This window comes from Phyllobates terribilis, unplaced genomic scaffold, assembly GCF_046119375.1.
Source record: "Phyllobates terribilis strain yellow unplaced genomic scaffold, ASM4611937v1 Scaffold_2__4_contigs__length_985480577, whole genome shotgun sequence".
Taxonomy (NCBI): Eukaryota; Metazoa; Chordata; class Amphibia; order Anura; family Dendrobatidae; genus Phyllobates; species Phyllobates terribilis.
In genome coordinates, this window is record NW_027362762.1 from 342222682 (window position 1) to 342248309 (window position 25628).

At 41.3% G+C, this 25628-nt stretch overlaps 1 protein-coding gene across 4 annotated transcripts in view; it reads left to right on the forward strand.

Annotated features, from left to right (window-relative positions):
- Positions 1 to 25628, forward strand: part of MSI2 (musashi RNA binding protein 2) — an 810011-nt gene that overhangs the window by 216822 nt on the left and 567561 nt on the right. For all 4 annotated transcript variants that reach the window (XM_073664582.1, XM_073664585.1, XM_073664583.1 and 1 more), the window contains exon 6: positions 4479 to 4571. In XM_073664582.1, coding sequence (XP_073520683.1) covers positions 4479 to 4571 — 93 coding nt within the window. The remainder of the gene's footprint in view (positions 1 to 4478; positions 4572 to 25628) is intronic.

Sequence of the window (25628 nt, forward strand, 5' to 3'; positions counted from 1 at the left end):
TTCAGCCGTAGTTTGATCTAGTTAGAAGCCACTTTTCTCATTAAATGAGCTATTGTTGTCTAATGAAGGCAATAGAAGGGCCTGGACATGAAACACAATATGTTGTGCAGTGTCACATAAGACTTAAGATGATTTTTCCATTTATGATCGTATTTACAAGACCTTGGCGTAAAAGTGATGGAATGCCAAGTTTGTGATTAGGTAAACAAGCCTAATGCTCCATCTAATATATAGATATGCTGTGAAACATTTTAGTTTATATGCAATTAGCTCCTTCTCAAGTCAAATTAATTTAAGCAATTTGCGATGCAAATAGAGTATTTTCCATTGATGCAAACCGTCAACCTCCATTGAAATGAAAAGCAAGATAGGATTAGACTGAAGGGCATACATTGCTCCTGAGAGCGGTGCATGGCAAATTTACAACATTACAGCCTGAAGTGCACATATTCCAGGGGATGAGGTTAGATAAAGGACTACATTTCACAGCAGCATGGTGACTTCATTCTCCACCTAAGGAACATTACTCATATTTAGCGTGCCTTTGGCACAAATGTCGTGTAATCTGCCTGTTGCACCATCTGTTGGTTTTGATGTAAATTGTGTTGGCACCCTTTTTTCATGCGTTTCATGGATTTGTCTGACTATACTTTTTTTACATAATTATATTTGAACTATAGGGTTGGACAAGATATTAAGAATGCAAATGATGATCATGTTTGAGGAAATGTATTCACTCCTGTCAATTTTGTAGTGACTTGAAAGATCATTAATGATTTGTGGTAGGGGGTGTTATGATGGACCAGATGAAATCCTATTAAACTGATATTGATGTTGAAAGAGATCAGTTGACTAGAGCTACAAACAGCATAATACCTGCAGTCCACAATAATACATTGCCATGTGCCAATGGCAGTGGGGGATAATCTAGTAGCGATATAATCAAAATCTCACTCAGAGTTGGACATGTTTGCTATTACTCATCCTTTGGACGTACATGCCAAATTTTACGGATTGGTTTTGTCCTTATTCTCCCAATAGCATCAAGCTCGGATGTTTTTTCTTCCCATAACCAAGTTTCTTTTCAGCCCTCACTCCCTCCATAGCCCTTCCATGCGCCGCCCCCAGCCCTTCCATGCGCCGCCCCCAGCCCTTCCATGCGCCGCCCCCAGCCCTTCCATGCGCCGCCCCCAGCCCTTCCATGCGCCGCCCCCAGCCCTTCCATGCCCCACCCCCAGCCCTTCCATGCCCCACCCCCAGCCCTTCCATGCCCCACCCCCAGCCCTGCGCTCCAGCCCTTCCATGCCCCACCCCCAGCCCTTCCATGCCCCGCGCCCCAGCCCTTCCATGCCCCGCGCCCCAGCCCTTCCATGCCCCTAGATGTGTGTTTGGATTCCATCATCTGGTGATGTAGCATTCCAGTGTCGAACACAAAAAAAAAAAAAACATCTGGGAGCAGTGCTGTTTTTGAGAAGACTTTGGCAACACCCAAGAAACTTTCGAACTTTTCAAAGAGTCCAAGAGATCTCCTGTTTTTTTTTTTTCTGGGAGAGTTGGCACACATGCCATGCTGTACACTATATTTTCATGTATTTGCAGCCTTAGGCTTGACCAAATCACTTTAAGATGCCACTACGGTCTTTTCAAACTTGTTAAGAAAGGAGTGAAAGTAGTAAATACAATCCTTGATTGTTTTTGTCAGTACGAAGTTATTATTCACAGTTGTGTCTGATAAGAGTCCATGTGTGTGTATAATCTTCACGGTTTCATGTCTGACAAACTTATTAAAATTAACTGGCAGAGCTGAGCAAAAGGATTTGCAGTACCCAGTTCCAAGCTCTGGTCCAGTCCGATGTTGCAGCCGGAATTCACTTCTGCAGTTGGCATCGATGGGTCCACATCTTCTGGGTTCCTCTTTCGCTTCCTAGGTCCTGCTGTGTCATAGCATGTTGCAGTGCACATCATGTCGTTGCAGGGGTCCTAGGAAGTGACAGAGGTGCCCAGGTGATGCCAGGAATACCAGACCGGGGGTATTTCAAATCTTTTTACTCATCTCTATAAATTGGATGTTTCCGGACATACTCACAAACCTGGGGGTTCTCTGCTTTCATGTAATCGGGAGCCTCTTATCTCGCCTCCTGGTACATACAAACATCATGCCTCCAGGCTTCTAAGCATGTCAAGAATGGTCCTTAACATTGTAATGTGCTGCAGAATATGTTGGCGCTATAAAAATAAAAATTATTATTATTGGTTCGGTTTCTAAATTCTGCTGTATAACCAGCTTTGACCTCCTGACTTGAGGACATGACATATGGTTGTGCAGAACTTACACAATGGACCTGAAGATGAAGTGTTTGAAAGTCGGTTATGGTTAATTCTAAGAAGCTACGGGTACTAGTATTCTATAATGATCGTAATTATAGTATATCAAAGCGAAATTAAAAAAGAGGAAAGATCTTTGAGTCAAATATTCTAAACCCGCAATCTTTATTTTGAGAGCGGCAGTGATTGTAAATGTTATAGGCCCAATTTCTCACCTAACAATGAAAACCAGCAACCCATCTATAAGATATTTGAACCTAGCCATGCCTGCAGAGACGAAGCAATGCATATGCATCAAGAACATTTGCATATAGTAGTTCAGTTTAAAATAAGAATAGTCTTGATTTGCATGTGAAAATGAATGTTTTTGCATATGCATTGAATGTCCTGCAATGCTGACCTACTACTGACACCCGAGATGGGAAGAAGGCTCTTTGTCCCTCCTCTTCCAGATGCTCAGTCTTTGGGATGGAAAGGACAGCTGATATTTTAGTGTTTCATCTCGAATGTCACACTCAAAAAAGCAAAGTCCATGAAAAACCCCACGAAAAATGTATCAAGACTTCCTTGCTTGCATGGGTATAACTTCTTTTTCCCAATGTTTATGTACATATGGTGAATGTGTGTTTATTCTGAACGCACCATGCCATAAATTAATGAGGTCTCTGTTGCTGAGGTGAACCTAGCCTTAAAGGGGTTTTCAAAAAAATCTCAAATTATTCCCTATTCCCTATTCCTGGTGATACCGTGCAGCAGCACTCGTTATTTTTGACAGTCCCATTGACAATGAATGGAGCGATGGCGGAGCATGTGCACCTCCATTCCTTCAAGACAGGGCTCTGTTCCCTGGATTGCTGGAGGTGTAGGCGGTCACATCCCCATTGCATGTTTTCCCCTATTGTAGGCATAAAGAATAATTTAAAGGGAATCTGTCAGCAGATTTTTTGCTATGTAATCTGAGAGCAGCATGGTGTAAGGGCAGAGACCTTGATTCGAGCGATGTCTCTCTTGTCTGTTTCTTGCTGTTTCAATACTATTAGTGTTTTATTAGCAGGAGATTATCACTATAGGACAAGCTGCCCTCGTGCCTGCTAGTCCAGCATTAATTAGCAGCTTTCTGTCACTATACAATGTACACAGAAAGCTGTAGTGTGGCGGGGGTTACACAGGGCTCAACATCTGAGCTCTGCTAAATCTGCAACTGAGAAAACTGTCGTTCTATCATAACTGTGACACCCACTAAACAAAGTTACACATCGCTGGAATCAGGGTATCTGTCCCTACATCATACATCAACCTGTACACAGATACCCTTTAAGATTTTGGGAAAACCCCTTTAACTGTATTCTATTCCCACTTCTTGTCATGAATATTGATGAGTCTATGTAACCATACTGGCAACATCTTTTTACCAAGCCAATAACATGCACTTTTTGTTCTACAATTACCATGGAATAAAGGACCCATCAGCTCCCCACATGTGTATTTTAGCGATTACTTGTGTATATATATATAAAATACCATCTTTTCTTAGAACTCCATGTATGAATAAATTACCGTAACCACTGAATATTCCGTTCTCCATGGCATAGGGATGGGCCCCTACACAATATAATATTGTCAGCATGGTTAGGACAGTGTCAGAAGCATGGTGGGCCGTGGTTACAATTGGTAACACCCAGCTGTCAGTTATTCTTGATTCATTCTTTTCTAGAAGGTATAACAGAGGAATGACACAACGGAGGGGAATAAGAAGTATTCTTCAGAATTGTTGTTTCCTAACCCAGAGTAGTCCAGAGAGCTGGCAGGTCCTCCTTACACTACTTTTCAGACTGTATTAGGGATTTTCCTACATGGCAAAGATGATCTAAAGTCTCACAAGAAAAACACTTTAATAAATGATCTCTGTTGGAGTTTCCCCTTGCAAACATACAGTAGCTGCTGTTTTTTCCATTTCTTCATTTTAGCCTACATGTCTTCAAATAGCAACCACTGCAGATTTAATTGGATAGAGCTGTAAATTCCTTTCATGAGTACATAATATTAATTAATGGGATTAGCAGTGCTATCGGAGTGATATTTTTGTCCCACTTTGTTCTGCTAAATAATCTGATTAAGCCATGCATTTCTGTTTTTTTTTTCTTTCCGTATAGATGGTCACAAGAACAAAGAAAATATTCGTAGGAGGATTATCAGCAAATACAGTAGTAGAAGATGTAAAGCAATACTTTGAGCAGTATGGCAAGGTAAGGAGCTGTTGGTTATCTTCTTGTGTTTGATATGTGAGTTTATCTCAAGGAGACTGGAGCGCTGAGAAGCCGTACAGCCCCATATATGATATTATTTACATTGCCTCCCCCAATAAAAGTTGTGGTCATTATGCTGAACATTAGTTTGTGGCTCTGCTCCGGAGTATTGCGCATTTTTATAAAAGCCTTTCTTCCACTGTAACTCCGGAGCTGTCAGTGTTCGCAGAATGGTTAGCCAGCAATTTCTGCGTTGAAATTGTAATAGTTTGTTTCCGGCATTGTTATATTCTGGCTGAGCTCGGCATCCTGAATAAAGTATAGCACTTTTGGTTAATGAATAGAAAGCCGTATTGAATTTAGAATATGAAACAAGTACTCTCTGCAACACAAAGAAGGTGCAGAACTTGTGTTTTCAGAGAGGATTCAAGATTTTCAGAGGCTGCAAAAAAAAGTCTTGTAATGTCTTCAGAAGTTCACTGACAAAATCTTGTCCTCATTTTTATACACTGTTATTACCATGTATTTGTCATGCTGAACATGATCAGGTGAGGAGTTGCACTATTTTTAGTAGAAGGTTTTTATATGTTTATTTATGTTTTAATGTGTAGAGACATATTTGCATCTAAACTTTTTAAAGAGAATCTGTCAGTAGGAAAACAGTCGTAAGCCATCTATATGGGCATCTAGGTCATAGGAAGCTGAATAAAATGATGCATTGATATCTGCGATCCTATGTCTTATTCCAGAGAAATCCATGTTTTTCTTATATACAAATGAGCTGTTAAGATCTATGGGCCGGACACCGATCTGCATGAGAATCTGGCTCCAGAGCTTCGTTTAAATAAAAAGGACTTTACCAGTGTGATGTGTAATGTCCGCTCTCTGCTCTCCTGACCTCACTGCAGAGCTGTGTGTGATTATACCTAACACATCTGCAGGTTCCTCTCAGCTTCAGCTTACTGGCAGACAGTGTTACAAAATAGCAGAGGTGTGAGAGCTGCAGCTGATAATGTGTTAGCGTCAAAGTTCAGTTCTACTGTTCTACGATAGTTACATGACTCACACTGGTAACTCCTGCTTTCATTTATAATAAACTCTGGGGGTAGAGTCTAATGCCGATCAGTGTCCGCCCCACCAGATTACACATCAGACATCAGATTACAGAGATCAAGGTATCCTCTTATTCAGCTTCCTATGGCCCTCATACACATATAGACTGCTTGTGAGGGTTGATCCTACTGACAGATTCCCTTTCAAGAGGATGTCTTAGTTGAACATTCCCTACTTCTATTGCAGAAGCCCCACAGCTGTAATATACATTAGGCCCTGATTCATCAAGACTGGCTATCTTCGTGCCGGTCTTAATGAGGGGTCGGGGTAGAGTGCAAGGCTCCTGATTCATTAAGAGGCGTATGCATCTTAATGAATCAGGTGGATCACGAAGTGGCATGTGCCTCCGTGTGTGCCTCACCACAAATTTGTGGTATAGCAAACGCCTCTGCTCTGCCCACTTTGTCAGAGCTGGGCAGAAAGGTGTGAGAATGCCAAAAGTCACAAAATTTTGTGACTTTTCCAAATTTTTTACAACAGGATTCTGGCTTAAAAATTTTGACGAATCGGGCCCTAAGTGTTTAATTTCCTGCAGTGCCAGTACAGGAGACATTAAGCATTACAGAGTGTCCATTCAAATCAATGGGCCGTCAATGTAAAGCTGGACAGGACAAATCTTCTGAGAGGTGCTCTCTATCTGCTCTGCACTCTCTTCAGGAGAATAGGACCCTCAGGAGCGGATCCCTATTTAGTAATCCCAAGTCATATATTGGCATATATGAAAATATTTCTAAAACTGAAACCACTTGACTGGACTTTGACATTACGGAGCTGACCCCACTAATGGAGTGCAGAAGAGGGAGAGATTATGCGTCTTATTGCTAGGATGTACATGATAAGGGAGTAATTGTGAAGACATTAGGCTGGGCTTTCATGTGACTTTTTGCTGGGTATTTGCTGTGTTTTTACAATAAATCTAAGTGAAGTAAAGTTTTAAGGGAATCTCTGCAGGTTTTTACCATGTAATCTGTGAGCAGCATGCTGTAGAGGCATAGACCCTGATTCCAACGATGCGTCGCTTATAGTGCTGCTTGCTGCAGTTATGATAGAATCCTTGTTTTCTTTGCTGTAGATGTAGCAGTGGTAAGAGTGCTGATCTGTGTATAACCCCACCCACATCCCTGATTGGCAGTTTTCTGTCACTGTACAGCATACACCGGATGCTGCCAATCCCTGGTAGAGGCGGGGTACACAGATTAGCAGGACTGGCTTGCATGTGAGACCTAGTCCTCTAGTAATAATCTCCAGCTGTGATTGTATCCAAACTACAATACACATCTTAATTAGTTAGTAACACATTGCTGGAATCAGGCTTTCTTTCCTTATATTATGCTACTCACATTAAATAGTGAAAACCTGCTGACATATTTCATTTAAAACCATGTGTTCAACACAGATCCACAGCAGGTCCAGGGTGATTTTTTGCAGGTCTGTAGTGTTCCTGGTGGGTCGCATGGTTTTTGACCTAATTGGGGGAAGTTGGTTCTTGAGTACATTTTCTGTTAGATATGATGGTTCTCAACCAGCCTGGCACACTACTACCCTGCAAATGCCACGTGAGAAACCAGGCTTATTCTCTACTCAGCTGTAGTTCACCTGTGAGGACTGGATTGAGTATTTGCCAGACAGGACATGGCATGCTTCAGTACTTCCATAAAGGAATTGTCCTGCATTTCTCACGTGGATGGCAAGGACAGCTAAAGGAAAACTTTTAATAGAAAACATGAGATGCAATGAACGTGTCTAGTGGGAACAGGAAAGAGCTGATATGCAGGTCATACAGAGAAGCACATATGGTTTCACTAAGTGCGCGGTGCTGCTGCAGGCTATGTGGATGCGACTTTCAAGCAGTTATTTCTTCCTAAAAATTTCATTTAGATAATTCCGCAGAATGTTAAAGAAATTGCATGTCAAAAGTTCATTAGATTTTGAGATTGTTTACCTTCTGTCAAATTAGCCAACTACTTGATCAACATGCCCAATTCATATGACAGTGTGCCAGAGTGTTCCCGTAAAAAATATGTACACATGTGACAGAAGTATGTTACCTCCACATCTATACTGCAGAAACATTATTGTGGATGATTGATCGGCCTGGGCGAATGCAGAACGCTGTGTAGCTGTCAGTGGTGTCCATGAAACGTCCAGTACCCTGATGAGCGGAGTTTACCCTGTAACGGGGTTAAAACATCAGGATAATAAAAGTTCACCCAGCTAGTGCAAGGAAGTGATACTGCAATCAGAACAAAGAACTCCGACATTGGAGATGAGCACTTCACCCGCTCCGTCTCGTCTCCTCTGCTCATTGGATTTCACCACTCTTAGCACTTCACGATCACAGCTCTATTTTAGGCCTCTGCAATATGCTAAACAGCAGCTTACCAAAGCAGCACATTTATTCTCTCATTAGATGTTCCCCTTGTATTGTTGCCCCCACGTCATCTATTCTCACTTTGTAAATTCGGGCTTGTCATAAATGTGTGTTTGGATGTGGGATACATGTAAAGTGTGGCAGTGAGTAATGTGCGCAATATTACGTTCCATACATGCAGACGACTGTGCGACATGCATATCAAGGATCCAGATAGTCTCAGTTGAATTCCTTTCTGCGACACGGAGGCTAAAAATGTGATTTTTATATCTTGTTACAGAATATATCACAGTAAGAAATGTATCTTTATGGCATTTTATGTGCTGACACCGTAAACAAAGCCACCAATTTAGTAATGAGAACTTCTCCCTTTAAGGCCATGTGCCCACGTAGTGCTTTTGTAGCGTTTTTACGGCCGCTAAAACACTTGTAAAACCGTCTGCCATTAAAAGCAATGTGAATTCGGATGGGCTGTGCACATGATGTGCTAATTAGCGCGCCGAATTCAAAACGCAGCATGACGATTTCTACCGCGATTACGCCGCAAATTTGCGGCCATTGAGGAACATTGAAACGCAGCAAACCCGCAGGTATATGTAGATTTGCTGCGTTTCAATTAAATTCAATGGCCACGAATTTGCAGCGTAATCGCGGAGCGTGTGGTACCCAGGATGAAGAGGAGACTACAACTCCTTCATCCCAGCTACCACGCGGTGAAAAAAAGAAATAAAAAAGATAAAAATTAAAAAAAACTGTATACTCACTTCTCCGGTCTGCTCCCGGCGGCGTCCTCTCTCCTTGGCGTCCCGTGGTGTACTTGCAGGACCTGCGGTGACGGCATTTAGTCAGCTGATGGTCACGCGACTGCTGACGTCGGCGGTCAGGCGATGGTCGCGTGAATATCAGCTGACTAAATGCCGTCACCGCAGGTCCTGCAAGTACACCACGGGACGCCAAGGAGAGAGGACGCCGCCGGGAGCAGACCGGAGAGGTGAGTATACAGGTTTTTTTTTATTTTTAACGTTCTAATTCTTTTTTTTTTTACTATAGATAGCAGCATTTAAAGCATCTAAGTTGTTCACACATTATAAATCCATGCCGGTTGCTTGGATTTATATTGTGTGACCAACTTGTCAAGCACTTTTCCAAGTGATGCTCAAAATCGCTTGGAAAAGTGCTTGAAAAAACGCACACAAAACGCTGAAAAAACGCTTCTCTCTGGTAGAAAAAACGCATGTAAATCTGCATGCTTTTTTTCTGCCAGAGAGAGGCAAAAACGCTCTGCATCAAATCTGCTACGTGGGCACATAGCCAAACATTCTATGAACTTAGAATCCAAACATTTTGCATAGAGTTGGAAGGGACCTCCAGGGTCCTCGTGGCCAACCCCCTTCTCAATGCAGGATTCACAAAAAAAATCAGTTTTTTGTTAATCGCATTTACAGTTATATGAAAAAGTTTGGGCACCCCTATTAATCTTAAACTTAATGTTTTCTTAAAATTGGTGTTTTTGCAACCGCTATTTCAGTTTGATATATGTAATAACTGTTGGACACAGTAATGTTTCTGCCTTGAAATGAGGTTTATTGTACTAACAGAAAATGTGCAATCTGCATTCAAACAAAATTTGACAGGTGCATAAGTATGGGCACCTCACCAGAAAAGTGACATTAATATTTAGTAGATCCTCCTTTTGCAAAAATAACAGCCTCTAGTCGCTTCCTGTAGCTTTTAATGATTTCCTGGATCCTGGATGAAGGTATTTTTGACCATTCCTCTTTACAAAACAATTCCAGTTCAGTTAAGTTTGATGGCCGCCGAGCATGGACAGCCTCTTCAAATAATCGCACAGATGTTCAATGATATTCAGGTCTGGGGACTGGGATGGCCATTCCAGAACATTGTAATTGTAATTGTTCCTCTGCATGAATGCCTGAGTAGATTTGGAGCGCTGTTTTGGATCATTGTCTTGCTGAAAGATCCATCCCCTGAGTAACTTCAACTTTGTCACTGATTCTTGAACATTATTGTCAAGAATCTGCTGATACTGAGTGGAATCCATGCGTCCATCAACTTTAACAAGATTCCCGGTGCCGGCATTGGCCACAGAGCCCCAAAGCATGATGGAACCTCCACCAAATTTTACTGTGGGTGGCAAGTGTTTTTCTTGGAATGCTGTGTTTTTTTGCCGCCATGCATAACGCCTTTTTGTTTGACGAAACAACTCAATCTTGGTTTCATCAGTCCACAGGACCTTCTTCCAAAAAGAAATTGGCTTCTCCAAATGTGCTTTTGCATACCTCAGCCGACTCTGTTTGTGGCGTGCTTGCAGAAACGGCTTCTTTCGCATCACTCTCCCATACAGCTTCTCCTTGTGCAAAGTGCGTTGTATAGTTGACCGATGCACAGTGACACCATCTGCAGCAAGTTGATGCTGCAGCTCTCTGGAGGTGGTCTGAGGATGGTCTTTGACCTCATCATTCTTCTTCTCTGCCTTTCTGATGTTTTTCTTGGCCTGCCACTTCTGGCCTTAACAAGAACTGTCCCTGTGTTCTTCCATTTCCTTACTATGTTCCTCACAGTGGAAACTGACAGGTTAAATCTCTGAGACAGCTTTTTGTATCCTTCCCCTGAACAACTATGTTGAATAATCTTTGTTTTCAGACCATTTGACAGTTGTTTTGAGGAGCCCATGATGCCACTCTTCAGAGGAGATTCAAACAGGAGAACAACTTGCTAGTGGCCACTTTAAGTAGCTTTTCTCATGATTGCATACACCTGGCTATGAAGTTCAAAGCTCAATGAGGTTACAAAACCAAAAAAAGTGCTTTAGTACGTCAGTAAAAAGTAGGTAGGAGTATTTAAAACAAGAAAATAAGGGTGCCCATACTTATGCACTTGCCAAATTTTGTTTGAATGCAGATTGCACATTTTCTGTTAGTACAATAAACCTCATTTCAAGGCAGAAACATTACTGTGTCCAACAGTTATTACATATATCAAACTGAAATAGCTGTTGCAAAAACACCAATTTTAAGAAAACATTAAGCTTAAGATTAATAGGGGTGCCCACACTTTTTCATATAACTGTATTTCTGAGTGATCGAAGGGAACTGATTATATGGCTAATTCAACGCAGTTAAAGGGGTTGCCTGGAACTTTGATGGCCTATCCTTAGGAAAGGTCATCAGTGTCTGATTGGTGGGGGTGTGACACCCAGCACCCTGCTTATCAGCTGTTGCAGGTGTCGGCAGCGGCCGGAGCTGCTCACTTGCTCTGTCAACTGTTTAGTGGCCGCAGCTGGGTACTGCATGCAAATCCGTTTCAGTTGGATATACAGTACCCGGCCGCAGCCACTCTTCGTTGTCAGAGCTTTGATATGCAGCTCATCACCTAACCAGTTCCAGCTACCAAAGGGAGCAAGAACAGCTGATCAGCTGCCACTGATCAGACACTGGATAGGCCATCATTGTTAAAGTTCTGGACCACCCCTTTTAACTAAAGAACCTGGATTTTTTGACCCAGTGATCTGACATAAGACAGATGTCTAACATCTGATGTTGCATATTTGCTGCTTTTTAGTCTATTGCCTTCACAATGTAAGAATCTGGCCTATAGTTTGGAATATCTGCCTTTTGTTTTGCACTGTTTATTGAGACTCTTAGGAGTAGACTTCATTCGTAGCGCTCCAAGTCATCCAGTAAGGGGACAGGATGGATTGCTCTGCTGATGCACTGTCAGTCTCATGCTAGGAGCGCCTGGCGGACACGCTAGCTGTTGTGTGTTTTTCTCAGTGCAACACGGCACTTTGTTTGCTTCACTTCCAATAAACTACTTAATCTGAAGACATTATTTAGGTCCTACAGATTGTGCTGTAGTGGCAGATGCAGGTCATTTTAAGCCATTTCCACAGTCACATTGCTAGAAATATTCTTTAAAAAGGCATGCCATTTTTAGAGGATCTCTAGTTTTCATCAACTTATCTTTTTATTTTTACATAAATTGGCATTTTAAGTTTTTAGTAACTGCTAGCAACAAGTGCAAATAAATAGATTTTTCTTATACCAGTCTGGCAAGACGTAAGGCATCATTTAGATGTCTGTTTTTCACATACGTGTTCTATCCATGACTTTCACAGATAACACGTATTCATTAAAACAAAACCGATATCATCCGCTCACCATGAGAGGATAGGTACAAACAGAGCCGAGCACAGCTACGCTATGCTTTATGAGCAATTCTCAGTGAATTTAATGTGAGTTAGAGACCGCATAGCACTGCTATTTCTGCCACTAAGGTGTTAAAGGGGTATTGCCATCTCCAAGATCCTATCTCAATATGTAGCAGATATTGTTGTTATATTAGCAAACACCTCCAATTACAAATGTAGTATAGTTCTCCTGATTCGCTATGTTGCATACCCCATTGCAGTAGCTTATGTATCCATGGTTACGGCCACTTAAAGCTAACTGTCACTAAATGAGTGCTCGTAACCATGGATAACTAAGCTACTGCAGTGCCCTACACATGGGGTAAGTGACTTAGTGAATCAGAAGAACTATACTACATTTCTAATTGGAGGTATTTGCTATTATTACACTTACTGCATATTGGGATAGGGTCTTGGAGATGGGATTACCCCTTCAAGCCAACAGTGTAACTCACTGTGCTTCTCTGTTTCCGTAACTCCAATTCATTTGTATGGCAGTTACTCAAACATTGTATCATTCGATTGTTTTCGTAACCCCACTTCTGGTGCTCCGGACCAAAAAGCAATTATGCCAGTCTTGGCCATGAAAAGCAGAGATAGAAATAACCCTTTAAAGGGAATCTGTCGCCAGGTTTTGCCACCTGTTCTGAGAGCAGCATAGTTTACAAATAGAGACCCTGATTCCAGGTATGTGTCACTTACTGGGCTGCTTCGTGTACATTTGATAAAATCACTGTTTCATTAGCAGGAGATCATTATTGGAGGATTAGTAAAGCTACTGCCATGTAGTCTTCCATATTTATGAGCTTTGCATAACCCCACCCTCACTACTGATTGTCAACTTTCTACCTATGTCCAGTATACACAGAAAGCTGCCAATTAGTGATGTGGGTTTTTATCAAATCTGCAGCAAATAGCCCAGCAAGTGACACATCACTGGAATCAGGGTCTCTGATACTAGATTTTTCTGCTCTCAGATGGGGGAGTAAAAACCTGCTGACAGATTCCCTTTAAGTTTTGGGCCATTTTGCTACATCCCCAATGTAAGCGCATTTTAGGCTGGCTTTATGTTGTGTAACACTGAGAAGAATGAAGTAGGCCCCACTTTTCAGGCTTGCAATCACACTTCACATGGTGAACTGTGTAATTAGTTTGGAAGACTTATGCTTAGTCATTGGTTTATCCTAATCGGCTTTGGCTTTTCCCAACAACAAAGTGAGCTTATTTTGCTAAGCTGAAACAACTCTGCTCCCTTTGTTCCTGCCTTTTATTGTCTCATTCCTTTCATTCTGTTTTCCTGCCAAAGTTTTGTTTCATTAGGCCTACAAGTCATTTCCAATCCAGTGGGCTGCTACAATCAGGCCTTTCTAACTATGCTGTCCTAGTTCCCATGTGCCTTCTGGGACCCTGCCAAACCTTGTTGTCTGACATGACATTTTAACTCCTTCAAGTGCAGGAATACATGACTAATCATGTGATCACTTCCTGGAAATTAGGCCAAAATGACAAATGTGCAGTAGAGTTTAGAAACTTTTCTCTGTACAGTATATGCCATGTAAGCAAAATGGACAACTACTCCCAAACTTTTTGAAAACTCTCTAAATACTAAACATGTTTTTTACTTTCTAATAAAATAATATTTTAGGGGCACTAAACATACAATTATATATTCTTTTCATTTGTTATACTGTTGAATACGATCTATTTTTCCCAGATCACTGATAGTAAAGTTTCCCTGTGCCCCTTGACTATAAAAAACAGTTATCTGGGATTAGAAAGAAAATTCTCTCTTCCAGAAAACAGCCGCACTATTGCCACTCGGCTATATCTAGTATTGCAGCTCAGCTCCATTCACTTCAGTGGGGCTGAGCTTCAATACCAGACACATGCCATTGCCATTTCTGGTGCTGTTTGTAGAAAGTGATCATGTTTTTATAATTCTGTACAACCACTTTCATCTTTGCCTTTTAATACATTTTTGTTTTGTAAACTTGTAGAAACACCTATATCAGGGAATACGTTGCAGTTTTTCATATAAGTTTTGTATTTTATTGCCCCTTTAAGGTCAGACCAATGATTTAAAATAGCCGACAAACTGTTTACATGCTGCCAACTGGTTCTGATGTTACTGGCAAACACCTGAAGACAGGTCTTTTAGACTTTTTAGCATGTTAAATATGACGGAACGTCCAATCAGTAAGTGGCGCGTTTCTACTTTTTGTTATTTTACATCTGTTTTCTAGTAAAGCCCCCGCGGACCCCATGTTAAGACAGTCTATTGTGCTTCCATCTGGAATAGCATTGCTGGCTGCACTATTCCTGCATCTAAAACTAGCGGAAACCCTGACAGATTCCATAATTGCTAGTGTGAACAATGACTAATAATCTCGTATAAACAATTATATATTAAAAAATAGCCAATAGTAAGAAATTTAATTTAATGAAGGTCCTTGGCCTCAAATTCTTACCTCTGTGCTCCCAGTCTATCCAGAGAGCCACAGGTGTCCTCTTGTACGCCGCTCCGGCATCCTGACCATCTTGTTGGCTTAGGTCCTGAGCAGCGGTGGTTATGACCTGCTTGGCAGGTAAAGGCTTCTAATGGTTTTCTGTAGAAAAGACTGACTGCCAATAGGCAGTCTGTTCAAATAATTGATCCTGTCTTTTTGATTTTCTGGCTAGTGGCCATCTTTAAATAATATATACCAGAGTTAAACAAGACTGCAAAAGTAAAATCCATCCATAAAGAACAATTCAGACTTTCAAATGTCAGGGAGCTGTCCAGTGAATATAAGTGATCACCTATACACAGGATAGGTGATGACTTATTTATTGATGGGGGTCCGACCACTGGGACACTCGGATCTCAGGAGAGTGGGGCACTTTTATTCCTGTTAGAATGGAGCTGCAGCGCGCATGACTACACACCGCTCCATTTATTCTTTATGGGTCTACCAAAAAAATCTGAGTGCAGCTCTCGGTAGCCCCATAGAGAATGAATAAAGCGGCAGTTTGGCATGTGCGCTGCCACTCCATCGTAAATGGTGATAACAGGGAGAAAAAAGCGCCCTTTTTCCCTTTTTCTGCTGATTGTTGCGGGTCCCATTTGTCAGACCCCACCATAAGTGATCACCTTTCCAAGGTTTAAAAGAGAACTTATTTTCACTAGACTCCTTATCACCTATACTCTGGATAGATGATAACATATAGATTGGTGGGGATCCTAGCTCTAGCACCTGCATTTATCAACAGAACCGGTCACTACTATCCCTGTCATCCTTATTTTACAATGGAGCGGCAGTGTGCGTGCCAGAGTGCCGCTCTTTGATTCCTATGGAGCCACTGAGAGCTGTGTTCAGCTTTTTTTGGCAGCCCCATAGAGAGTGAATGAAGTGGTGGTTGGGCATGAGCACACTGCCGCTCTATGCTGATTGGTGCAGTGATCGGACCCACGCTGATCTATAAGTTATTACCTATCCTATTGGTAGCTGATAGCTTCCCTTAACTGGAGAACCCTTTTAAGCAGAGTTAAGCCTATCCTATAGTTTGATGTATAATTTGTTGACATCAGTTAGTCTGGGTTTACATGTGGTAATTATATCTGCGATTTGACCGGCACGTTGGATCTTGGCAATAATTGCTATATGGAAATGAATTCAATGAAAATAGAGCGCTGAGATGTAAACAGTAATTGGAAATAATCCTGTGGTGAATAGCAATGATTACATTTGGGACAATGGAAACAATATTCCTGTTCCCATCTTATGTTAGTATCCTTGTGTGCGTGAACCCACTGATGTCCCATCTTAATAATTAGATGAAGGAAGAGCAGGACGTGCACTGAATGCTTGGTCTAGAAATTCTGGACGTGGATGATTAAAATGTCATTTTTAGGTGCACTAATACATAGCATCAATAGGTTACCGTTACATAAATGTCTCCGGGACAATCTAAGCAATCGTAAATGTGCTAGACAGAGAATGGTTAAACCGGCACAGACTGAGTTTATGAAACGACAGAGGTCTCGTCCCCTCGGCACCCCTAGATTCGCTTTATGATGATGTAGTGGGCTCACTGGAGTAGTTTAGCATGAGAATGGAGGCCTTCTTCTAAGTGAGCATGGAATGGAGTCTGACGGGCCAGTGCCAGTAGGTGCAAGGAGTCATGGTGTTATGGGACTGAAGGCTCAGTTCATCTGCTCTTGGCAGGGCACTGCGGCTGAATTGTTTCATCTGCGCAGACATTGATATGTAGATTTCGGCTTTTCAACCAGTGGTTGCATGAGCAGGGAAGCACAGGGGAAGGGGGGATAAAATGTCACTATTCACCAACAGATTTGTTAACCCCTAACATTACAAGCACATTAGGCATATAGGAACACCTCTCATTATATACACATTTTTCACGTTACATTTTTTTTTTTTTAACATGATCCAGACATATTTCCTTAAAAGTTCAATACTTACTGTTTGTCTGTTCTCATTCAACTGTTCTATATTTATGAACAATAAAAAACAGTCAAATAGATGGATATATCTTTCATGTGGCTGTGTGTATAGCCGTAAGAAAGCGTTTTCTAGGCATGCTCTGTGTCCTGTGCAGAGGTTATTGTGCAGAGAGGAGCATGTTATGCATGGCGGATCCTGTTACAGGTGCAGCTCACAAAATTAGAATATCAGAAAAAAGTTAATTTATTTCAGTTCTTCCATACGAAAAGTGAAACTCATATATTATATAGAGTCATTACACACAGAGTGATCTATTTCAAGTGTTTATTTCTGGTAATGTTGATGATTATGGCTTCCAGCCAATGAAAACACAAAAGTCATGATCTCAGGAAATTAGAATAATTAGCAAAAAAACATCTGCAAAGGCTTCCTAAGCGTTTAAAAAGTTCCCTTAGTCTGTTTCAGTAGGCTCCACAATCATGGGGAAGACTGCTGACTTGACAGATGTCCAGAAGGCAGTCATTGACACTCCACAAGGTCCCAGAGTTCCAATTTTCATTTGGAAATCAAGGTCCCAGAGTCTGGAGGAAGAGTGGAGAGGCCACAATCCAAGCCGCTAGAGGTCTAGTGTGAAGTTTCCATAATCAGTGATGCTTTGGGGAGTCATGTCATCTGCTGGTGTAGGTCCACTGTGTTTTATCAAGACCAAAGTCAGCGCAGCCGTCTACTAGGAAATTTTAGAGCACTTCATGCTTCCCTCTGCCGACAAGCTTTTTGGAGATGGAAATTTCATTCTCCAGCAGGACTTGGCACCTGTCCACACTGCCAAAAGTACCAATACCTGGTTTACACACAACAGTATCACTGTGCTTGATTGGCCTTGAAACTCACCTGACATTAACCCCATAGAGAATCTATGGGGTATTGTCAAGAGGAAGATGAGAGATACCAGACCCAACAATGCAGACGAGCTGAAGGCTGCTATCAAAGCAACCTGGGCTTCCATAACACCTCAGCAGTGCTACAGGCTGATCGCCTCCATGCCACACCGCATTGATGCAGTAATTGATGCAAAAGGAGCCGCGACCAAGTATTGAGTGCATTTACTGAACATACATTTCAGTAAGCCAACATTTCGGATTTTAAAAACATTTTTCAAGCTGTTGTTATAAAGTATTCTAATTTACTGAGATAATGACTTTTGTGTTTTCCTTGGCTATAATCATCAACATTAACAGAAATAAACACTTGAAATAGATCACTCTGTTTGTAACGACTCTATATAATATGAGTTTCACTTTTTGTATTGAAGAACTGAAATAAATTAACTTTTTGATGATATTCTAATTTTGTGAGATGCACCTGTATCTATATACCGGTTTAATCCTGCATGTGATGTAAAGGAGATGACAACTGAAAAGGATCTGTACAGAACAGTAAGACTATATTCACACATCCTTTGCATCTGATTTGGTGCTGTCGCCATTATTTTTTCTCGGATAGCACAGTGACCCATAGTTTGATTAATCCATGGACGCATCAGTTTTAAAAATGGATCATTGTATTCCTATTTTGATCCGTTTTGCAGATCAGACTTGGCCTCTTAAGTCTATGGGCATCTTATAAACATGGATGAAAAACAGAAGAAAACCTTATTTCAGTTTTCCATCTGTGTTTCATTGTTAGAGGGGTTGTTCGGCCGTAGGCTACAAGTCACTCTGTGACTGCAGACTTGTGAATCGTCAAATCGCATGCACCGCACACTGTGAGGATTCTCCGATGGCGGGCGCGTGACTGCAAGTATGCGATCATGTGCAGACTAGATGTGCGCGGCCTCTTTCAATGCAAGTGTATTGAGCGACGCCGGATACAGTCTAGTCAGATTGTGCCGGAAGTAAGCAGATCACATGCTTGTGGTCACATGACGGTTCCCTCCCTGCACGAGCACCTTAGAATCCTCACAGTGCGGAGTACAATGACTGACTGCAGACTTGTACCCTAAGGCCAGACAATCCCTTTAAGAGACTGAGGGGAAATGAAAGTATATACAGTCAACTTCCTTCAGTTTTTATAAACGGATGAGAAGGAAACAGATGCAACACATCTGTAATTATTTTATTTGATGGGGCTGTATGAGGGCCTGTTTTTTCAATTTCAAATTGGTGTTTTTATGGTCACCAATTTGCTACTTAGTGTTGCTTCATTGCATTTTATTGCATTTTTTTATAGAGCGGTGTGGCTTCCAAAAAATGACGCAATTTTGGTATTTTGAATTTTTTCTTCTTACAGCATATTTTGCATGTGGTAGTTAAATATTTTGATCGGACTTTGAGCAATGCTGCAATACCAAATGTTCTTTTTTTATAAAAAAAAAAAAAAAGCTTTCCTTGGCAAAAAGGGTGAGTATTGAATTTTTTTTAAACTATATTGTTAAAAGCTTTTTTTTATAGTCATCCATACGGGAACGTTAACCTTTGATTGTTGGTCATTTGTTCTCAAAAGTGCAATAGCACAGTATTGCAGTATATAGAGAAAATTACATTCTCCTATGAAGCCTAGCCCCCAGCTGGGCTTCACAGGAGGACTGAGATGGCAGTGAAGGAGGTCTTCAAAAGGATCCTAACATGCAAAAACGTAGCACTGCCAGTTGGGTGGCAGCTCCTGGACAAGCGGTAGATGCCGCGTTCCATGCCTCCTTGCCTCCTATATCTCTCTCTTGATGGGGCATTTCCCTCACTGACCGGACACTTAGTCCTTATTCTCCCTCCTCCTTCTATACAGTCTGCACATGCTGATGAAGGTCTCGTCCTGTTTTCTCATCTGAGCAGCACTGAAATTAAATCTTTACTTAATCTACTCATTTGGAGTGCCAAGTTTTGTTTACTTATTCAAAAGGACCCTGGCTGCGATGACCGCCCAACAGCACCCCACAATTGTGGTATTTAAATGCCTCTGTCAGTGATTGGTTAAACTGCAGTGATCGAAGCAGGCTTCGGTGGTTGCTGTGGCTGGGTATGGAGCGGGCTCTGCTCCTGAGCATGCTGTATAAATGGGGATTTGTCGTACAATTACATCCTATGTTGGGAAGGGGTTATGTTTTTTATGGCACATTAGATACTTTGTTGGACAAATGTCTGTCCAGCCCCAAATGCTAATATTGTAATGTGTATGGTCGGTTTAGTAGTAAGAGAATGAAAAGAGAGAACTTCATTAAACACTAAATGTTAGGTGTATTTATATATTCAAAAGAGTTTGAATTATCTCACCATACATAAGATTATTAGGATTTTATTTTAGATCTCTTTGAGATTTTTATTTAGGGCTTTCCACTTTTAGATAAATTCCGGATTCCAAAGACGCCAATCCAATCTGTACGAAGGCCGCTGAAATGTAACATATCTAGTCTCTTTAGCCCTCACTAGCCATCAGGGAAAAGAAAGATTGGTAATGTTAAACTTAAGTGATATACTGCAACTCTTGAAAAAAAATTGTCATCACCCACATATGGCATGTGGTCGACTGAAGAGCAAGAGCTGCATACATAATTCTGCCAGTTATTGCGAACATTCATCAAACTTGTTGTCCGATTCCTATTTTAGCTTTGCCACAATTCCGTAGTAGAGTTGGTTTTTCCTACATGTGATTACCGATGCCGAGAGCGAGCTGTGTGCAGACATGGAGTCTGCAATGGAAGGTTTGGGTATATCGACTCAGTATCCTGTAGCATTATTGTGAACGCTGCTCTAGCACAAAATGGGTAATTTAACATATTTTCATAGGACAATTTAGATGCGGGAAAAAATAAGGGCCTCATTCTGTATCTAGTTCCTGAGACGTTTCAGCTGTAATTCAAATTATTTCAGTATGAAAGTAATATTCAGTCATACACACATTAATATGAAAGCACACGTCTTGAATTCTATGAATATCTTTGTTGGAACTTTTAATTACATTTACATTTCCTCAATGATCACATCGCTGGTAGAATTATTTCTAGCTGCTTATTTTGTGCCTTGTGTACCTTCCTGAAACACACAAAAGTCATTTGGAAGGTTCTCAGCAGATAACAAATACAAGGAAAGCTGCTATTGTTAAACTATGTGAAAAGGTAAAGGTGATAAAGAGGATATCTGATACATGAACTTGGTGAGAAGGCGGAGGATTTGTTGAATTTTCTAAGTATGTCCAAATATTAAAAAATGATAATGTAGTTGTGACAGCAAGTATCTCACCCCAACCTCAAATTCACTGGGGTTGAAACTGTGTGACAGGGCTGCTTGATGGGGTCCTTGCTCTGAAAAGCTTTAGCTGATCCTGAGCCAGAAAAAAATATATATTTGGTTATTTTCTGTCCCAGTCTTACAGTGACTCGCTAGGGTCAGAAAAGATCAGTTTTGTAATTGATAAAGGGCGATCTAAAATTAGACAAACCTGAATTCTTTTCCTCCTTCAAAACCAGCGTCATTTTGGTTCACAGTCTGTGTCTGGTATTGAATTTCACTTGAATTGGGCTGACGTTTTTTTTTCTTTTTAAACGTCATACAACGTATTTCACCCTGAGAAAATCTGCCATCGCAATGTTTTATTTATAGCAAAAGGGACAGATAACGACACTCCGTAGTATAACTGCAATAACATCAAGGCATAATTTCCAGGTCATAATAATTTGGGATAACTGCAGACAAATCTGAGTCTTTAGGTTATTAGTAAAGTTAGGCTTGGAATATTCCCAATTTTAGACATTGATGGCATTTCCAGAGGATAGTTGGTTTACACCCTATGGACCTAGGCAAATCTCAAAAGCCTGACCTCATTTTATGCTATATTGTCAAAGACCTATGACCAACATTATTTTAACTGGAGATTTTTCAGCTAGCAACGTTTCTTTGTAGTCCTCCAGGGGTCAATCACGGTGGTGTTCAACTTCAAACAATTCAGTTAATCTCAACTCTCCATATAGTAATAAAAAAAAGTGTCAGTCACTGGGCACATTTATCCTTTATTCATATCTTTTATTCATATCACCATCTAGACCAGTGTTTCCCAAACTCCAGCCCTCATGGCCCCCAACACTTCATGTTTTCAGGATATCTTTAGTATTATACGGATGATGGAAATATTATTAAGGCATCAGACATTGCCACAGGTTCTCTCACCTGTGCAATACTAAGGAAATTCTGAAAACAAGATCTGTTGGGGGGCCGTGAGAATGGGGTTTGGGAAACAATGATCTTGAACGTTCAGCTAGGGAGGGGAGCTGAAGATGCTAAAGTGATGGCCGTTTTATGCACTCCTGTGCTTCTGAAGTCCTCTGGTCATCAGAAACACAGGGGTGCACAATTGCAGGAAATGACCATCACTGTAAAGTCTCCAGCGCCTTTCAACAACTATGTTTGTCTAGAATTGATCTCATCTTGAACTATTGTGAATAGAGAAGTGGACGCGCCTGTCCCATGACGTGAGCGGAGAGATCTGTGCATGCGCTCCACCTCTCCATTCACAATAGCACAAGATTAGGTCAATTTTAGACAAAGAAACAACTGACGAAGGGAGCTGGAGATGCTAAGGTGATGGCTGGTTCATTTTCTACTGCATTTCTGCAGACCTCTGCTCAGCAGGAACACAGAAGTGCACGAAACTAGAGTCTCCAGCTCCTTTCCCCAGCTGTATGTTTGTTTAGAATTGACCTCCTCTTGAAATATTGTGATTGGAGAGGGGGATGTGCATGTCCCATGAAGTGGGTTGAGAGACCTGTGCATGCATGTCCACCTCTCTGTTCACAATAGTTCAAGGTGAGGTCAATTCTAGACAAACATACAGCTGGAGACTTGTGAATGTGGTGTATGTGCATGTCCCACAAAGTGAGTTGAGAAAGCTGTGGATATGCGTCTACTTTTTTATTCACAAGGGCGCTTGAGAGGGAAAGCTACTTCTGGGATAAAAAGGGAACTGAATATTTTGCTTCCACTGCTTTTTTTTTCACAAATCTATAAAATCTGTAGAGCAGTCTCCTATCTGATGTGTAACTCTTAATGGAATTTTTATCTGAATTTCATATTACGACTAAAATGAAATATAGAAAGTCATCTTTTAGGCTATGTGCCTAAGATCAGGCTATAGCAGCTCTTTGGATGCAGCTTATTTTCGTTGCGTCCCATCATGCAGGTAAATCCACATGTGTTCACTGAACACGTGTGGAGTTACCGCATCCTGTACATTCTAATCTCCGCAACAGAGATTGACATGCTGCGGCTCATAAAGCCACGGCGCCGGTGAGTTTATGCGGCGTCAAATATGATCAAATGTGATTTCTATAAATCCATCCATTGTGCTTCTACTGTACAACAAAGCGGTTTGGACGCAGTGCAGGTGAGCGGTTTCCAAAACGCTGCGATTACAAATCGTGGGCACGCAGCCTTAGTAATAGTATTACAGTTTAAAAATGTCAGTAGGCCTACCCCCCAATTAAAATGCACTGATGTCATGTCAATACGTCTTTGTGTATGAACCGCCCACGTCAACTGTTTAGTTTAATAAACGGTATTACTGATGAACCACTGTCCAAGAGCAGCTTATTGCGGCACAATGTAACAAATGGAAATGTGCAGTTTATACGCGAGGGTCAGTGTCTTTATTGTCTCCCCACTGAATAATAATAAATGGGGGGAATAAAGTAGAAAGGGCAGAGGAGCATTTCATTTCTCCAACAGCAGGTGCTTGTCTTCCTTCTGAGAATGGCTGCCAACATCTGGTGCAGTTGCCTCAGAAAACGCAGTAACAAGACGGCCCGCAGTTCAAACGGAGAGCGCGCATCGCCTCTTTAATGATAACAAGCTGTTGGCTTTCCTTTGGAGATGAATGCCTCTCGCAGATGTTTGTCTACTTTTGGCAATCTTATCACTGTAGCTTTGGTGATTATGCTCAACTGGAGACTATTACTGTAAAATAAGTTTGAACTGCTTCCATTTTCACACCACCCTCCCTTCTTCTCTATCCCGCTTCCAAAATATAATTTCTATCAACAACTATAATGTTAGTGCTACTATTTAGAGGCTGTTTTATTTCTTTATGACCAGGGAACACTCGTTTACAGCAATAATGACATTCAGACCTTGCAAATGTGTGTTTCAGCTTGCAGCCTCGTACTCTCATTCCCGTCTTCTGCCGTGAAGTGCACTGATAGAATTGCTCTGACATTCTGGGATTGCACTATACACGTATATTAGAGGTCAATAAAATGTGGTTTCATGGAGCTGGAATTTTTAATGTTTGCATTATACAAAGTGGTCGGTTTTCCATAAGTTCTTTCAAGGTCTATTTATAACATAGGATACAACCAGCGCCTGTTATGAGTAACTGACTCTGCGCGGGTGATGAAGAGGGTTCATACTTTTACTGTCATAACCAATAATGTACGAGCAGTAGACAAACTGATAGGATTGAAAGATTTACTGTGATGTGGCTCAGTGGAAATGCTATTAGGCCTTTTGGCTCACTTGACAACTTTATCATTTAATCGTGAAGGGTTGCTTGTTCTGCTGCTTTCATTCTTGCCTTGAAATACTGTAGAGCGCTGTGTCGTCATCCAGCGTAAGATCTCGTCCCTCTCTGTTCTGCTAACTGGTGTCTGGCGATTGCTTCTGTTTAGACAAGTGACAAATCACGCGTCCTTCTCTCCATTGTTGTTTGGCTGAGTTATGTTGGGCCACCTCAGAACCTGGAAAATGTTGATAGTTGACACACAAAAGCTGCTGTTCTTTACACATTTATTTGTGGAAGCGATGACTCCGTGTTGAATAAAAGTGATTGTCAGTGGGGCCCGCATCATGTCATACAATATAGGGAGAACGTGCAGAGTCTGGAATAAGCTGTCTATCACAATATTGATTATATTAGTAATTTTTCTGCAACGAGGCAAATTGTTGGTGTTTTGAGTAGTTTGTGTGATTTTTCATTTTTTTGTTTGTTAGAAATGTGGTTGTTTAACTACTTTTGGTGGGTTTTTTTTAGGTTTGCTTCCATTATGTGTTCTGGCATTTTCAGATGGTAGCTTTAATATTTGTGATGTGCTAAAATCGGGATGGGGAAACTTTTTTCTGCCAAGGGCCGTTTGGATATTTATACCATCCTTCGTGAGCTGTACAGAATGATCAACTTGAAAATTACCCTGCTACATTTGGTCAAATATTTAATTAACTCTCCCATAATGTGACATCTGGAGCTGCTTCTCTTTGGTGCGGCCGTGATGTTATGTGGTATGGATGATGTTGCAACTCATAACTTTTTTCCAGGTTAGTGCCGGTCTGGAACACGGGTGATTCTTTGTGATAAGTTTTGTAAAGAACTCACAGCAGTAAGTTTTACTTAACACAGATGTATATTATACTGTATATCTCCTCACAATGGGGAAATTCATCACCCATCACGTTACATTTATATAACTGAAACAGTGCGAGGTCTGCAGTATATACATCACATAAGGGACACCTAGATTGCCATACACATCACATAGGAGACACTGAGATTGCTGTATATGTAACACATAGGAGACACCGAGACTGCTATTTGTACATCACATAAGACATAGGGCTGGGGCATATACATTACAGGAGACATGGGACTCCAGCATAGACATAACAGGAGACATGGGACTCAGGCAAAGACATCACAGGAGCAGATATGGGGCTGAGATAGATACTTCACAGGAGGAGACATGGGGCTGCTATATAGACATCACAGGAGGAGACATAGGGCTGCTATATAGACATCACAGGAGGAGACATGGGGCTGCTATATATGCATCACAGGAGGAGACTTGAGGCTGCTATATATGCATCACAGGAGGAGACTTGAGGCTGCTATATATGCATCACAGAAGGAGACATGGAGCTGCTATATATGCATCACAGTAGGAGACT